The sequence below is a fragment of the Lepisosteus oculatus genome, chromosome 27, assembly GCF_040954835.1.
Source record: "Lepisosteus oculatus isolate fLepOcu1 chromosome 27, fLepOcu1.hap2, whole genome shotgun sequence".
Lineage (NCBI taxonomy): Eukaryota > Metazoa > Chordata > Actinopteri > Semionotiformes > Lepisosteidae > Lepisosteus > Lepisosteus oculatus.
Genome location: NC_090722.1, coordinates 7,753,792 through 7,771,119, shown reverse-complemented (window position 1 = coordinate 7,771,119; position 17,328 = coordinate 7,753,792). Strand labels below are relative to the sequence as shown.

The 17,328-nt window shown below is 43.9% G+C and overlaps 1 protein-coding gene across 6 annotated transcripts; it reads right to left on the bottom strand.

The window, feature by feature from the left end:
* Positions 1 to 1,204: 1,204 nt before the first annotated feature.
* dcst2 (DC-STAMP domain containing 2) lies at positions 1,205 to 17,036 on the bottom strand. 6 transcript variants are annotated; one of them, XM_015336530.2, is made up of 16 exons: positions 16,799 to 17,036; positions 15,845 to 16,234; positions 14,517 to 14,687; positions 13,912 to 14,013; positions 12,796 to 12,990; positions 12,196 to 12,261; positions 11,758 to 11,971; positions 11,068 to 11,225; positions 10,447 to 10,611; positions 9,842 to 10,009; positions 6,122 to 6,252; positions 4,759 to 4,823; positions 3,956 to 4,083; positions 3,052 to 3,145; positions 2,204 to 2,455; positions 1,205 to 1,734 (listed from the first exon to the last, which is right to left on the bottom strand). In XM_015336530.2, exons 1-16 carry the CDS (start codon positions 16,803 to 16,805, stop codon positions 1,437 to 1,439), a joined length of 2,604 nt encoding a protein of 867 aa, XP_015192016.2. In that variant the 5' UTR covers positions 16,806 to 17,036; the 3' UTR covers positions 1,205 to 1,436. The 6 variants fall into 6 exon arrangements, with proteins under 6 accessions (XP_015192016.2, XP_015192017.2, XP_006641732.2 ...); XM_006641669.3 differs by lacking the exon at positions 4,759 to 4,823 and adding an exon at positions 7,757 to 7,857 and having other exon boundaries at positions 1,229 to 1,734; XM_015336532.2 differs by lacking the exons at positions 4,759 to 4,823; positions 16,799 to 17,036 and adding an exon at positions 7,757 to 7,857 and having other exon boundaries at positions 1,230 to 1,734; positions 15,650 to 15,937.
* Positions 17,037 to 17,328: the final 292 nt, after the last annotated feature.

The window sequence follows — 17,328 nt, the reverse complement described above, 5'->3', positions numbered from 1 at the left end:
CCTTTATCAGATAGTGGAGCCTTATTAAACCTTTTTCAACCCATTTCTGCATTCAGTTCTTGCCAGGCCACAGGTGTGAAGAGAAATAACAAATATCCAGTCTCTGTTCAGTCTCTCTTTAGCTTGCTTACTAAGTAGGTCCTTCCTTTTTTGGATCCAAACAGCTCTCGATAGGCAGCCAGTTGGCGATGTTCAGACATAGGCAGGGATGACACTGTGTCAAACCTCCCATAATTAACACTTTGACTCTGGTTGTGCCCTGTAGTTTAAGTTGCCAATGTTGTGCAGGGCTAATACTAATTATTAGCCCAGTCTATGTTTTTAAGAACTGAAAACAGTTTTCAAAAGGGGCCATCTTTTACAGAAAGCAATACAGTTAAATTAAATGAATCATTTGACCTCATTAATTAAGAACACAGGTAGAGTGGAAACCAGGAGACACAGGAGCCCCCCAAGACAAGTGCTGGGAGACTATGGGTGGCCCAACCCCCAGAATTGCTCCTTGGGACACCAACGTCTGGCTTCATTGTGACTGAACTATCAGTCTCCAGGTCTGAATCTTTAACTACAGTAGGCATCAGCTGTGCAAGACCCTTTGAATGCTGTTTGAAGTATTTAACTAAGGCTGCAGATATCACTTGTATTGTACTGGGCAAGCAAGGGTGATGTCTCTGAGTACACAGGGTGCCATTGTGAGTAAGTTCATACAATGTACAAACATTTCTCTAAACTAGTGGGTCTAAACTTGGGGTGCAGGCAGCCCCTGGGGGTATGAGAAACCCTACCTGGGGGGGGGTACGAGACAGACCAGAATTTTTTAGAAATTAAATCATAAAAAAAAACACAAATTAAGCAGGAACGCAAGTACAACCACGTTGTTTCATCAAACCTAGGCATTTTAAGATATACTTAAAAAAGTGTGTATTTTTCATGTTCTTCATTTTTCTGCAAAATTGAAAATAAATATATAATTCTTTCTCTTTCAGTCTGTGGTGATATATCTCAGGTTTAAAAAACTGACCTGCTTTATCAATTTTTGTAAGGGGTGTGAGAACATATTTTCAAATCCAAAGGGGTGTAGGGCTGCAGTAAAACCACTTTAAAAACTCCTGCTCTTAATCATTAATCTTCTCACCAGTGATCTCCTGCAGAAGCTGCTCGGGCTATACTGTATAGACAAATGAGAAATCAGAGATCTATACAGTTGGCACTGTCATTTACAAATTTATTTTTGAAGGAGCTGGTAAAAGGGATTTAAATTATCACTGCCTGCTTTTGAGATTGAAACAGTGCTGTGGGATGATCACTTTGGGAGAATATAAAAAGAGAATACTGGACACCGTTAGTCATTATTGAAAAGACTTGACAGTTTCTGTTAATGCTAGTGAAGTTAGTAATGTTCCATGTGAATCTCCAGCTCTCATGCTGGGCAGTGTTTAAGGGCCAGTGTCCAACAGTGGCTCAGGGCTGTCCAGCAAGCTTCCCTGAGTCCCAGCCAGCTCCTGTACTGGCTGTGACGTGGTGCTCAGTGCTGGTGCTACAGGGTTAAGGGCAGTGACCTTCTGCAGATGACCATCCTGGCTGTCCTCACTGTCCCCAGTGGACCTGTCGGTCAGGTCCCACAGGCTGACCTGGTCTTGGCTCTGGCAGTGCTCCAGGAAGGCCTGGGGGTTAGGGGTACTGGTGTCAGAGCTGTTCCACTCTTCCCTCTCTTGATAGCTGAAGTCCAGGTCACTGTGAATGAGCAGCAGTTATTATTGCATGTGAGCCAGCTGGGCTCAAATGGAAACTGCAGGTTTCTTTTTATTAAATAACATGATCATTGACATGTATGGCATGCAGAGCACATCATTTTGGGGTAATAATTGACACATGAATGGAAAACAACACAACTTCATCCTGGTTGCAGTAATCACTCAGACATAAGAATTTTTGCGACTGTAAAAATACAAAACTGTTTTGCCTCTTGTGTCATTATGGATTCTCAATAAAGAAAAAAGCTGAAAAAGGATGGTTTTAGGTTTGCTCTTTCCGGGAGTGTAAAACGTGTGAGGAATTATGACGTGTGACCGATGGAGGGATGTCAAGGGACTCTCACTCTTCAGGAGTGAAGCTCCTCAGGTGATGCTCTAGAAAGAGCTGGGAGACTTCAGCTGAGAGCTGAACCGCACTGACACAGTTCAGCTGACTCTACTTGTCTGACCTGTGATGGTGGCTTTCCTGGCTGCTGATGTTACTGCTGGTGTCACTCTCACTCTGCTGCTGTCCCAGGCAGGATGGCTCTCCTGCAATAGGCTGGCCCTCCTTCTCAGACTCCACTCTCCTCTTCCTCAGGGCCTGCTTTATCCTCTGTTTCAGAAGCTTCCTCAGGCGGCCCCTGTGCTGCAGCTCTGAGTGCCTCAGGCTCTTCAGGGCAGAAGTCCACAGCCCTACTGTCTCCTCGTCGCTGGAGTCCCTGCAGAACAAGCCCAGTGTTACTGAGAAACAGAGAAAACAGAGATGATAGAACCGTGCCTGATACACCTTGAAACTGTACATATAGGCTCCAAATCTGAAGATTACAATTTCAGGGAAAGCAGACAATGAAGGAAGGAATGAGACAGAGCTAAAAGAGGGACACAGTACAATGGAACAGGAAGGATGTGGAATCATACAGAAAGGATGGCACCATTTTAAAGAGCTTCTGCTTGATGATCTATAAATTCTGTCCACTGCTCAACAGACAGCTTCAGGATCATGGCTAAGGAGTTGATTTCAAACTCCTCTGTGAAAAAAAATAGCTCCCGTTTTCTGTCTTAAATTCTCATTTAAAATTAGAACCTCACATTTTTTGGAATTCAAGTGAATCAGCAATGGTATTTAATATTATACTAATAGGTGTAGATATTAGCATACAAACCTATAGAATAGTCAATGATTACAGTTCTGGAAAATGCTCAGATGGAATCTCTACAATCTTAAGACAATATGGCTTTGAAGGTCCAGGACTGGACACCCTTGCCCTTCAGTGAACTGGACAGGCTTGGTTCCCACCTGGAACTGCATACTCACAGCTCTTCTTCATGGTTTTCTGGGAAGGTTAGGAGCCTCATACACAAGGAGCAGATGTTGTCCAGACTGCTGAAGCACTGCCTGCAGTACAGACCTGAGACACACAACACACCCAGTGCCAAAGATCATTACCCCTTGTTTTACCAACACCTGGAGGAATATCGATCTGGGATGTCTTCCCCTCTGCACATCTGCCCAGGTTAGACCCCCCGAAACAATTCATTCGTTTTGCCAACTGCTAAAACCTAAAAGCACTTTTATTACAACGGGAAAATAAGTGACTTAAATTAAATAGCAGAGCAGAAAGACTAAAATAAAATAAAATAACCTGTATCCCTCCTAGTTTCACTGAGTCAAGAGGAGTGAGTCTGTGGTAGTTTTAGGATTGAAAAGTCTACATTTAGTTAAAAAGCAGCTAATAAATTATTATTTTTTCACTTAACATTCAGTAAATGTATTCATAGATAAATCAAATCTATTTGTAATCTTTCAAGGAATCTGCTAAGGGCAGCTCAGAGGTACTGTAACTGCTACCTTAGATTTATAACCATAGAAGGAAAGTGCCAGTTTTTTTTCTTGATCATACTGGAAGCCACAGGTCCTTTTTTATTATACGTATGGTGTTTTCACCATTTAGGAACACGAGACAACACCTTTTTTCAATGGGAAGAGCTGTGAATGCACTCTGGCCCCAAGCACAGAAATGAATGAATGCAGTGAATGAAAGTGGAGCCTCTGGAAGTGATAAATAACCACTAACACACTGTATGTAGTAGTAATAATACAGTGTGGAGGTGATGGATTCTGAATTGAAGGGGGCAGAGCTGGGAAGTCAGAACTGGTAGCGCAAGTCCTCTTTGTATTGTACGTCTGTTCGATCATCTTTGCAATTGAAAGGCTTTACCTTTGCACTGAGGAGTGACACAGGGGACAAACTCCATGGGTAGCATCCCTTCTGCAATCTTCCCACAAGCCAGACAGCACCTCTGTGTCGCCCCCAAAAGCCCTGCTATCCTAGAGAATCCTGGGATACTGTGTAGGAATGAGCATGAGAGGACTGCTCAGTGATGGCCCTTTGCCTCTGTAACCCACAGTACTGAACAGTTCTAAGAGGCCTCACCCAGTAGTCTACAGAGGATAAGTGCCTGCTTTTTTCCTAAGCAAATTTAAAACGTGCTGTTTCTTCAGAACTGGGAACAATAGATGTAGATGTTGATATCGATGATGGTGATGATACTAATATGAAGAAGATGTAGAGTGTTCACACACCTATTCAGCATTTTTCGACTCAGCACCCCTGTTCTTCCTGGACTTACACTCCAGCTGAGCTCTCAGTTATAGAACTGAGCCTCTTTAAAGAGAAACAAGTCCATTCTAAGCCTTCAAGGAATGTCTTCAAAAGGTTATAGGAACCAAGTCTCTCGGACGAATCAAACTGTGGGGGAATTTGTTGCGAGTTTTTTAAAGGCAGTAAGATACTAAGAAACTACTTCAGGATTAATGGTGAGAACTCATTACACCAGAGGAAATTTAGAGAAAGGCTTATATAACCAAGGAAAGACTTTTCAGAATGGGTTGTGAGATTCTACAACTAAGTGCCCAGTAATGTTGTTGAATCTGATTCTTTGGGTTCCTTCAAGAAAAGGCTGGATTGTGAGATTAAGCAGTTACTAGCAATGAAACAAGCAAGCTTGGCTAAATGGTCACCTGTCTTTTCTTATCTTCTTGCATTCTGATAATTTCCATTGTCCTTTTGCAGTTGTTTCTTGTTTCTTAAACAAGTAAAGGATTTGAGATTCATTGAAAGACATTTTAAACTACAAAACGTTTCCAGCTGAAGAAAATAAACTCAGATTCATTGAGGTCTCAACAATGTAATTACAAAGTGCTTTAGAAAAAAGATCAGGAGTCACTTTCATACTCATCTACAAAACCTTTAAAAGAAAACACATATGCTGAGAACCTTATCTACAAAAAAATAATAAAACAATCTTTTTTATAGTTCAGAATAGCCAGTTATTTTTGTTCTACAGTACCTAGCAGATATACTGTAATTAGAATAGCCAATTGTATGTTTTGCCATGTCTCAGCTTGCAGCTACTAAACGGAACCACACACAAGGGAGAACAAGACAGTCTAGTCAGAATACTCTGCCCCCTCCACCTTTGAGCCACTAGGCTTCTAACAAGTCCAAGACAGCCAGTCCTGTACAGCAGGCTCAGAGCCACATGGAAGAGAGCCAGATCTCTTATCAGCTCTCACAGTGCCACATGTCAGCAAGCACCCAGGAAGACACAAGGAGAGCTGAGAGAGCCCTTAACAACTAATCCCACCTTGCTCTCTGCAAACCTCTGCCAGCTGTGCACCTCTGCTACCTATTGACATGACCCAGCATCAAATCTCTGATCGCAGATAGCTCAACCTGTGTTCTGCAGGCATCTGTATCAGCTAAGCCACTCAAGAGGCCCTGCAAAAAATGAAGCTTTTAAGCTTGCTCCTTCTCCTGCAGAGCCACAGAGTCTTCTAGGAGTTATTCTATCTGAGATCTTACTGACTGGACCAGTTTGTGTCTTGACTGGTCTTTATTATTACTGCTTATAAGGGTTTAGTGACTGAGGAGTCTGATTGCCCTCTAAAGTCTTCAGGGCATTGGCTCTTTAGTGACCTGGCTGAAGAGCAACAGTATATTTCTGTTGTGACTTAACCAGAGTGACCAATGTCCACTACACAGGTCATAAACACTGGACTGTTCCCCCTTTTAAAATACAATGCATCTCATTACCAGATGACTTTATTCTAGCATGTTTTATTCTGTGGTAAGACTTGACTCATCAGTTTATTAAGCCATGAGCTTTTATATTTATAGCAGTGTCTGTTGGGTGTTGACAGTCTCTGCACTTATCTGACCTGCCATCAGGTAAGTGCTTTGCCACATGCTAGTTAATATATACTAGTTAAGAGCACATCTGAATAATAAAGTGAAATCAGTACACAGTGACACAGAGTGAAAAGTCATTTTACGTTGTAAGAGTGTGACCATGGATAAATGGGTAGATGCTGTGGATCTTACTGGGCAGCCAGTATGAGCAGGAGGCTGGAGTGACCTTTGTCCACTGACTTCCTCTGGACTGATCGCAGGAGAGCTGTGCCCAGGGACACACGCTGACATAGGATCCGGTTGTACAGGAAACATGTCCTCTCCTGTCCATGCACAAGGCAAGCAGACCAAAATGTAGAAATTCAGAGCAACGTCAAACATAGGGCAAGCACACCATACCCGACAGCTCCTCTGAGCAGTGTCAAACACAGGGGAGAACGTTGAAGGACAGCAAATCACACAGGCGCATTGTGACTGCACCCTCCTGAGCATATGCAAAACCTCATTGTTGCCGAAGCAGTGCAATGGGCATGGAAACTTAAAAAGTCCTGCCAAAGCAAACATCACAGAGTTGCTCAGCTATGAGTCACAAGAAGAGCAGGAAATTAAAGAGTAGGAAAATGGAGATGATTTGTTTCCTTTGGAGGGTCACTGCCTGCTAAGATTGCCACCAGGCTCTGTAATTCCAGAATAATTCATTGGATCTGTTCAGATCTTTGAAAGAAACTGAAAGGAATTAATAAATGCTTTGAGCTTTCAATCTAAAGTGATACTACTGTAATTATACACGACAAGGAAGTAATGACTCACACACTCCTTTAATGGAATTTCTACTTATTATTCTGCATGTCAGATACTGTACCAGTTAAAACAATGAAGAACTTTTAAAATGCTTGCAGTTTGCAAGATAACCTGCACACATTGTTCCAGTATCACCGGTGATATAAAGATTGGCAGTCTGAACCCGTTGGCTAGTTTAAGTTCATCTCTTTGCTTACATTTTTTTAACACGTCATAGTTTATATCAACCAAAACTAAGGAAACTATGGAAAGTGAATTCTAAAAAGAAAAAAAAGAAAGATATTGAAGAAGAAAGTTTTGGTTTTATACTATTTAAACAGGCAGTTCCTACACTAAAAACATCGAGATTAAATGAGAAGTTTTTACCAATAGCATAGCCTGTGATTCTGATTGTTAGCAGGCATTTTTTTCCCCTTTATCAGTGAGCCTGTGCTCCAGCATACAGGCTATCATTGTTAACAGATGTTATGACAACACTGCAGGACTTTTCATGACATTGGACATTAAGCGAGTAATTATGGATTACTCACTCCGACCAGCAGCAGGAGCATAGATTCAGATTATATTTAATTGTTTGCATTTCTTAAAAGGAGAGTGCCTTGGTGTACTTCAGGCTCCCAAATGTCGAAGAAATGTACAATACTTGTGAATCTTGGTGGTGAATGAATTCACAGATCAAAACCTTTCAGATAAGGGACATATTTAAAACATTGCCTGGTTTATCCAGGAGATACTGAAGGTTAAACTCATTCCAAAGACAGATTGGGGCCAGGATTCCCAGAATATTTTAAGTTCCCTAGCACAGACTACCCTCTTTTTAGAATACATGATCTACCAGGATAAAAGTGAAGTGAGACTGGAGTAAAAGCAGACTGCCGTTGTGCAGTAAAGCACAGTGCAGCGGTAAAGTCTAGTGGTAATCACAGTAAAGCACAGAGAGGCATTGTATAAGACTGTGGAATGGAAGACTGTATATAGTGGTGAAGTGCTCTAAGGTTTGTCCTCTTACAGTGCCCGTCTGCTTACCCGTTCTCGATCTGGGTAGTAACTGGCGCAGATGAATCTCCGTAGGCGGGTGACATAGCTCCCGGCAATGACAATGAAGAAGGACAGGCCGTAGAGAAGCCCTCCAAGAGAGAGACAAGACTCAGTCACTCACTAACCCTGCCCTCACAGTCTACTGCACTGTGCCTGGGAGGGGTCAAGCCTCAGTCACTCACTAAGCCCCGCCCCCACAGTCTACTGCACTGTGCTTGGGGAGGGGTCAAGCCTCAGTCACTCACTGAGCCCCGCCCTCACAGTCTACTGCACTGTGCTAGGGGAGGGGCCAAACCTCAGTCACTCACTGAGCCCCGCCCTCACAGTCTACTACACTGTGCTAGGGGAGGGGTCAAGCCTCAGTCACTCACTGAGCCCCGCCCTCACAGTCTACTACACTGTGCTAGGGGAGGGGTCAAGCCTTAGTCACTCAAAGGGTCTTGATTTCAGAACCATGACTGCTCTTTGAAAGGCCAGGTCAGGATAGACCACTTAAAGCAGAACAAAACACAGAAGTCTCCTACAGAAACAGTCAAGATGTGGGTAACAGGAAAAAGCACAAGGTGATGGAATTATGGAACCATAAGCAAACTATAGTTAAGTCCCCTGAGACTACTTTCTAACCTTCCAATTACAGATATGACTGTCGTTGTTCAACATTTATGTATGAATATGTAAATAAATTCATAATGAAAAATTACAACAAATTCCCACAGTTATTATATGAAAATACAAATATATATATACAGTATATTGTATGAGATACACTGAAGTCATTGATCAGACTTGAAATAGGTAGATTTATCATGCTGATTAACATTTGTTCAACAAAGATGATCAACAGTGAGTTTACTGTGGACATCCCAGGCTAGTAGTGTGACTGTGTGTTGCTTGACACATGCTTTGCATCAGGTCCCAGACGCTGTCTTTTGGAATTTTGTCTCACAGGGCCTGTGGTAACATGTGCCTTCTTGCTGTTTACTCTGAGCATGAAATACCACACACCATCCCAACTCATCCTAGAAACATTCGGTGGGGCTCGAGTCTGGAAACAGGGGATCAACAGCATAACTGTTATAATCTCATTTCCCGCCCAAGCTTGTGCTGTTACGCAAGAGGCATGAGGATGTGTGTTGTGCTGCTGGAATGTCGTCATGCCAGGATGAGTCGATGGGAAAGGTAACAAGTAAAGCTTCAGGACTTGATCGGTACGACCTGGTTGTACGTGTTAAAATGACTGGTGCAGGCAGATTGCTACCAATCACCTGATGGCTGTGTCCTGATGGCTGTGGTGCACTGGAACCGGCAGTGTGAGAATAAGCATGACGATAAACGTGATGAGGTCTTGCGATTCATGATCATCTGATCTAGATCATGGCCTTTAATAGGCAGACTGTATTTGACTTCACCTTTTTGTCAGATTAGATGTTGCTGGCTATAAAACTGCCTGACAGTGAGTGAAAGTGCACCAATCCAGTCCAGCTTCCAACATTCTGGGACAGCTTTTGCTGATGTCCATCAGGGTAATCAAAACAAAGCTTGAGGCATTGCTCTGACATACTGATGGGACAATGGCATTGTTCTCTTAATAAAAGGGGAGAGCGTTTGTTCATTCCTCTGTTTAACTTCCTTTTTTTTTTGTTACTTGGCTTGACATTCAACAGGTGAAATCACCACATCACCTACGTCTGATCAATCCCACAAGTTCCACCTTGTAGTCGAGTGCCGAGTATAAGGCAGGAGGAGAGATATCTTAGAGTGAAAACAAATTATATTATACTTACACAGTGCAGTTTTTTTAACATTAAAACACCACAGAGGCCCAGAGAATAACAACTGACAACTTTAGACAGTCGTTTAGATAACTGCTGTTTTTCATAAGTAGCTAAAGGCATTAAAGGAAGCTCAAGTGTGATGCTTTTTTCACCAGGAGACCGGCTGGTCCAGTGCTGCAGGTACAAAGCTCAAATCTGGTCCAGTGACAAAGGTGCATGTCTTGTTGTACCAGGAGGCCAGCTGGTAAAAAATCAGTGCTGGGGGCTGAAGAGATTGGCCTGAAGTCAGGTGTCTTACCTATGAACAGGTAACCCATGTAGTCAGGCTTGGAAGGCTGAATCAGGCACTTCTTGCTGAGGACACTGATGTTGGTCTTCTGTAGGATGTCAAAGGAGGCCACAATGTCCTTGAAGATGTCAGAGGCGTAGCCAGAGCCATTCACTTCCATGGCAATCAGCATTGGGGCTGCGAGGGAAAACAGACATGATGAGGCTTCTGGGAAGAGCCATTCTTCTTTGTGGTGAAACAGGCAGGATCGGTATGGAGAGTCCATTCAGTGTAAAGGACTGATCACACACTGGTGTTTATGTGCTGCTTTTTGTGTGGTTGTGTTTCCTCTGCAACGTATCTGCTTAATAAAGATGCAAGTTTAGAGTGCACACCGGACCCTGTAATCTATGCTTATGAATCACAGTAACAGCCTTTCAGAACATGATCCACAGTAAAAACTTCTCTCATCACACAGCACAGTAATGGTTTAATTCCATCTGAAGCATAGTAATCAACACTCTCATAACAAAACACATTTACAGGCTTGAAACTCACTCGTGACCAACACCTCGACCCCAAGCCACATCCACCCACCCAGAACCACGACCTTACCCCCCGTCAAGTTCACTCACCCCTGGCGACCACCTCGCCCTGGGCCAGGTGTCGTACCATGTCCAGCACCCAGAAGGTGAGAAAGTCCATCACTACCACCAGGAAGCCTATCAACATGTGTCTGAAGATACTGACAATGTCCAGAGCATAGGCTTGTCTCTCTTTCTTGGTCAGATGGAGGGAATCTGTGGGGACAGAGATTCATTCAACTGATCTTTCTATGCAGATGTGTAAAGGCACCAGGAAATCAATCTCATTACAGCTGAAAAGAGGTATTGACAAATCAACCAGAGATTAAACTCAACAATAAAGCAAGTACTCAGTCACAAGGAGAGTTTAAGATGACTGACAACAGGAGGCACCTCATTTCAAATAGAATGGCTCTCTAACTCACTAAGCTACAAATCTAACAAATGAACAACGTACTGTAAATCTTCTTTCCCAGAATGACTCTGCTCCTCCTCTACCTCTCTATTTCCCTCAACTTCTTCAGTTGCTCTTCTGCTTTACCTCTCTCCATCTATTTCCCCATCTTTCACTTTCACTACATTACTCTGTAGTTCCACATCTCCCACTCACACTTTTTCTCTTTCAGCTTTACCCTGTGTCTCCCTGACTCACTCTCTTTCGCATTCACTCACAGGGTGTGATGTAGCTCCCGACTTCCTCACGGCTGAGAGGAAGCAGTGTAGTCTTGCCCTGACGCGCCCTCATCATGTCTATCTCCACAAACTGCCTGGTGATGTACACATTGTCAAAGTCATCCTGGAAGAGGTACCTATTCTTGTACAAGAGTGCCCTGCAGGAAACAGCACATAGAGACAGAAGTACAGATGTACAGATAAACATACAGACAGTCCCACATATAGGTTCCCCCTTGATAACCCCATTATAAAACAATATTTTATCAATTCAACTGAGAGTTTGAGCCTATTAGAAACAGGAGCAATATCTGCCTGTACCTTTATTCTCGCTATTCAGTACCAGTCAGTGATGATGGAAAAAGTATCTCCTGGTAATCTGAGCTATAGAAACCTCTCCACACTTTGTAAAGTATAGAGAGTTGCTAAGTGCTCTCAATTTGTAATCTAGAAAAAAAATGATCCAGGCAGTGTTTTCTTACATTTTCTGTAGCTCTCATTCTTGCAGTAGTTGCTTAGTTTGCAGACATGTGCAGGAAACAGTTTTTGAATGGAAGGAGTGGCCAAATGGGTAATTCTTAGTTATTAACAAAAAAGAAACAGAGATTAAACCAGCAGATTGCCCAACCGATGAGGAAATCATCTATTGTGAACAGTGTGCTTTGGTGATGTGGAACCCCAATCACTCACTGCAAGTACATGAGCAGCAGCAGGACAACACCCACATAGCCAAAAAGGCCCACAAACTCCTGGAAGCGGTACAGTTCCACTGTCACATCTCCCATGATGCTGTGGGCCAGTTGCTGAATGGACTGGCTGCTGTTAAGGTGAGTGGCCAAATGGGTCGAGGCTGAGATGTTGAACTCAAACTCTTGCTGCATCTTCTTGAAGGCGCTGATGGTGGCTGGGAAGCAGAGACAGAGAGGGGAAGGACTCCCATCAGCCTGTGCTACTGTGCCTGTTCTCCAGGACTCTCATGGAAAGAGTAAGACAATAATGGGCAAATGTACTGGGTTGTTTTCTGTGCAACAGGATCAATGTAAACCAGCCGGCTCAGAAAGGACTGTGCCTCGTATTTCAAAATGCAAAGTTCAAACATACCTTTGCCTAAGTTATGGGGGTACTTACGAGAAGAGATTCTGGCTTTGACGCAGCTCATGACATAGGAGGGGATGACACAGAACCACCGGACAACTATCAGAAAGAGAGAGTGGCAAATGAATAGAAGCGAATCAAAATCAACAACTCGGACCGAAAATATTTCAAGGAAGAGTTTCCTGAGAGGCTCAACTAGTGAAGACGTCCACTTGAAGAGCGCAGATGAAGAAGGAAAAAGAGGCCATGAAGGTGAGGCAGTTGCTCTGAGTGAAGGTGTTGGGGACAGGAGAGAATCAGGGAAGACAGCTGATTTCAGATACGTGCACAGAGGGTGAGTGACCAGGGTGTACAGATGCCGTAAGTGGGAATGCAAAGGGACGTTTGTGTGTGTTGTTTCAATGTTTTTTTATTCTGATGTGGTAAATGGTTTCCATTTATGAGTCTGAGCACATTATCTTTGACCTGTACAGTTTTTAAAAAGCAAACAAAGAGCTGTCACCCAAGTAAAGCCTACTGAAATTTGAAGCTGGAGAGTCAATGAAGAGAGGAAAAGGAGAAACACAGGAAAGAGAGGTATCGAGAGAGGGAGAGACTCTGAGTAACAAGAGAGGAAGAAGTGAGAGCACTAACTGTGTGCTAGCCCACAGAGGGGTCTGAAGATGTCCAAGATGTAGCACAGGAAGGAGAAGATGGACAGCAGCTCCATGCAGTTATTCTGAGCATCATCAAATATCTTGATGCACTTCCTGTAGGGTGTGCCCAGCTCCTCATTGCACACCTCGCCGATATTGACCAGGAAGTGAAAGGTATTCCTCAGGACACGGGCTACAGCAGGACAGACAGGGACAGACACAGAGATCAAGAGATCAAAAGCTCTAACCATTTCCCATCTTAAAATGTTTTCGGTTCACCTATTCATTAAATTAATCTCTACACATATATCTTTAAATCAGCATTCATATACTGTACTTTGAAACCCCATATTTAATCGCATGTCTACATATCATGCATCAGTCTGTAATACTGTACTGGAATTCTACCAGTGTTCTGCTTTTTATCAACACCCTAAACACTTAAACTGCATCAAACTTCAAAGAGCAGAGCACAGTCCAGGGTTGGGGTCAGTGTCTGTGCTTTCCTAGCAATCCTGCTGCAGGTACAGACAATGAGGCAGCTTAGTGGGGACTGACCAGTAAATGAGACAATGCAGAAATATTGTACATGTGTTAGGTTTCTACATTTGAGGGTTCCAGATAAAAAACCTCTGGCAGCCACTGCAGGCTGGGAGGCTTATGGTTCTCACTGGATTCCAGGCCTATCACAAGCCATGATAGTGTGATAGTTGTGACTGTGTCAGAACCAAAGTTTCACACGTCAATGATTTATAGGGGAATTATGGGTGGTTACATAGCAGACTGAACTTGGTATTCTTGTTCCCAGGACATGTACATCACACCTCATCTCAACTGGTGTAATATGTACCAGAGGAAATACAAAAATGGACTAATCACCACCCAACATCCACCAAGGATGACAAGACTACTCAAAGATCTTGATCTTGAAGAGTGCTGCACCTCGAAAGAACAAATGCAGGAGCAGACAGCAACCTTCTGTCCAGTTGCTCCAGAACCTCCTCTTGGTTTTTCCATTTGCTGGATTCATCTCTCACATATCTCAGATAGGAAAAATGACAAGGACTCTTAATCCTCCACCAGCAGGAGTTAAATGGAAACAGGAGCCACTCACCCACATGCCTGACAGAGTCTATGAGGGTCCGGATGAACCTGCTCACCCTATCAGCCACGTGCCTGGCATTCCTCATTATGGCTTTCACCTTGTTCAACACAGCTGGGGAAAGAAACACGCAGTGGTTGAAAGACACTGCGAACATCAGGTCCTGGAGGAGCACAGACCATGGACATCAGACATTGGGGAAGATCCTGTCATGGCCATCACACACTGTGGCCACCCATGGGAAGATCCCACAAAGTGGCATGCAGGTATGTCTTCAGTGTGGCTGCATGTCTCTCAGAGAGAAGGCGCCCGTGTTAAGATTAGATTAGATAAGACTTTATTGATCCCGAACTGAAATTGAGGTGTTACAGCAGCCCAGCCCAAGACAAGCAAAAACAGACATCAATATAGACGAAAAAATTAAAATATGTATAGTAATATACAATAAATACGTAGTAAGGTGTGTGCAAAATATGCTCATAGTCACTGTAAAACAATAAAATATGTGCAAAATCTGCATAGGTATATACAGATTGAGGGTCCATAAAGTTCAACAGTGCTACATGCTGTCCATAGACGAGCTAGCAGTCCTAGCCTAGGGCAGTGTTAACACTCACGCAGCAGGGGTGTGGTGGCTCTCTGTACCAGCTCCCTGGTCTGGTTCATCGCCAGCTCTGCCCCACAGGCCACACTGTCCGCTGCCCGGTTGAAGTTCTGCAGGGTGTTGGACAGTGGCCCCTGGACAGCCAGGGAAAACACCATGAACAGCAGGAAGTTCTTTCCCTCTCCTGGCAGGGATAGAAAGGAGAGAGTGGTTTGACCACCTGGGCCCTGTAATAACAGGACACTGTGCAGCTGGGACTTCAAAACTGCCCCTAACTGGGCATTTAACTGACTATGAGATGGTGAACCCCATAAATGGTGGTAACAAGCAGCCCTGTTTCCTAGCTCCCAATCAAATATCCTGCTGCAGCAGTTTGATCCATACCATCTGGAGAGGGGAGAGAGGCCAATAAGACTATCCCTTCTCTCAGGCTGCTCAGAGCCAAACTAATACCTCAGAGGATCTCCCAGTCGGTCCTGTGGGTGTTGCCTGAGGCTTGTGAATCTGAAAACAATAACATGTATAAAAAGCGAAGTCCGTGCCAGAGTACTTATCAGACCAGTGTTAAGTGAAATGAGAGCAGGACTCCCCCCTGTGGATCGGACAGCCCACTGCAGTTAATATGCCCACCAATGCTGGTTCACACACACCCAAACGTGGTGGGCTGGAGCAATTGTAGTAAAATACAGTGTGCATTGTAAATATTTTAACATTTTATGTAAAAATGGTAAAATTTTAACATAACATCCTTTGACTTAACTGTATGTTTTTAACTATACAGCTTAACATTTCGCTTAATGCTCAACATAAACACCAATGTCTTTTTCATAAGTAGTCTCTTCTATCTCTGTTTCCCGTTTTGCATAGTTTTGTGTTTGTTCTACCTGCATGCAAAATCAAGTATTTGTCACCTGCCCAATCTTGTATTTCATCTAAATCATTTTGAATTTCATTTGCGGCTTCTAAATTGTGTGCTAATACTCCTATTTTTATATGATCTGCTTAATCAACTTCACTACTATTTTGCTAACGACTGTATATCTTATTCTTAATCACTGACAAATAAAGAAGAATAGTGTTACTCGTATAGGTTACATCACCCAAATATGAGCATCCCATCCTTATCTGTTTGTAAAAAGCTCTTACTTTCTTATTTTGATGGATTTATCTTTTGCTTGCTGGAATAGGCTTCAATTCTCCCTGGACTCAATTGGATAAAACTGTTAGAAAATGGATGGATGGATGGATGGATGAAGGACAACTGCAAGCTGGTGGCATGGCCCCCACTACTTTTTTTTAGAGATCCGACTCCACTCTGAGAGCAGAGAGAGCGCCACCTACTGGAGCACAACATGGGCAGCATCAGCATGACGCAGGAGCGGATGCGCACAGAGAGGCCCATGCCGAACGAGGCGAACGCCGCCACGGTGACGGTGGAGAGCAGGCAGTACCACAGGCTGGCGCTCTGCACGAAGAGCACCGAGCCTCCGTACAGCGAGGCCAGCAGCAGCCCGAACACGAAGCCTCCCAGGCTGCGCACGGCCTGCCTCAGGGGGGAGTCGTAGTCCTGGCGCCGCCTTTGGCGACGGCCACTTCTCCTCCCGCTGCCGCATCGGGAACTGGCTGTCCTGGCTTTCATGGCCGGGATCCTGCAGCGGTCGGAGGGTTTGCAGCAGACACAACCGGCCCCTGTTTCCTGCTCCACATCCATTCCTCCTTCACTGCTTATCCCTGGGAGAGAGGAACGAAAGTGAGAACGGGTCTCATGCCCGCACACTTGGAAAGGAGTCACAGAGTGGGCTTGGCTGAAAAAGAGATGCCCAAGTGTCTCATCGATATAAAATCTAGCTTTACTATTTTAAAACGTCTTGATGTTTTACCGAAACCGGTCACCCGTGCATCCCTTTACCAGTAGATGTTCAAGTTCAAAGATTATCTGACATTTGTGACCAGTAGTTTGGAATTGACCAAGCTGGCTTCAGATTTCAAGAGCGCATTTTCTTCACGGGATTTCTCAGTACGAATTTGGACCCCCCCATTTCACTTAGCCCGGTGGATGATGCGAATGAACACAACTATTGATGAAAATCTCAGCCAACATATAATGAAGTTATATTATATATTTCAGATTCTCTTGAGCCGCTTAGCCGTTGAATCTCCTTCCCACTTCAGAACACCCTACAGTCACGACGGAGCAGAAGCGCAGCCTACTCGATATCTATGGAATAAAAGTAGCGCCAGGATATCCATGTGAATAGGAAATTCAGAAAGAGGGTTAATGATTTGAAAGTCTACCTTGCATACTCGCATTCGACCAAAAACGGCGGTTCTGATCCTCGCCCCTTTCAAAGCTTTTTGTCGTCTGTCGGGACTCAACGACGCTGGGTGTCACTTACTGACCTCTATTTCTTTAAAACAGGCCCGCCAAAAAAACCTTCTTTTGCCGTGTGCTAGTTTTTGTTGTTGTTGAAAGCGAACGCAGCAGCTTTTTTTTAAAAGGAAACGGAATTCCGTCGCAAACGGCAACCTGTTGAACCTGGTCGCGCGGCAGGCGGTTATGGGCTTAAATCTGAGGTTTTAACTAATAACCCCCCCAATGTCTTGCGTTGGAAATATGTGCAATTTCAGCATCCCGACCAGACATGTGCCACACAGGCCTTTTTTTACAATGCCTCTAAAACCATAGTTACTTTCACAGTTCTTTAGATTTACCTAAATACTTTAAATGTATACCCACGAACACGACCGGTTTTGTTTTCCAAGAAACGAGTGCATCAACACGTGGTGGGGCTTTTCCAGGACAACCCCACTCAGCTCTGGAAGAT

Bases quoted from the DNA above. Each gene is read 5' to 3' on its own strand.
- dcst2 (XM_006641669.3), bottom strand. The intron at 10,010-10,446 runs GTGAGTGAACTT...TTTCCCTCGCAG, and splicing joins GGGCGAGGTGGTCGCCAGGG to CCCCAATGCTGATTGCCATG. The intron at 1,735-2,203 runs GTCAGACAAGTA...GCTCATTCACAG, and splicing joins CAGGAAAGCCACCATCACAG to TGACCTGGACTTCAGCTATC.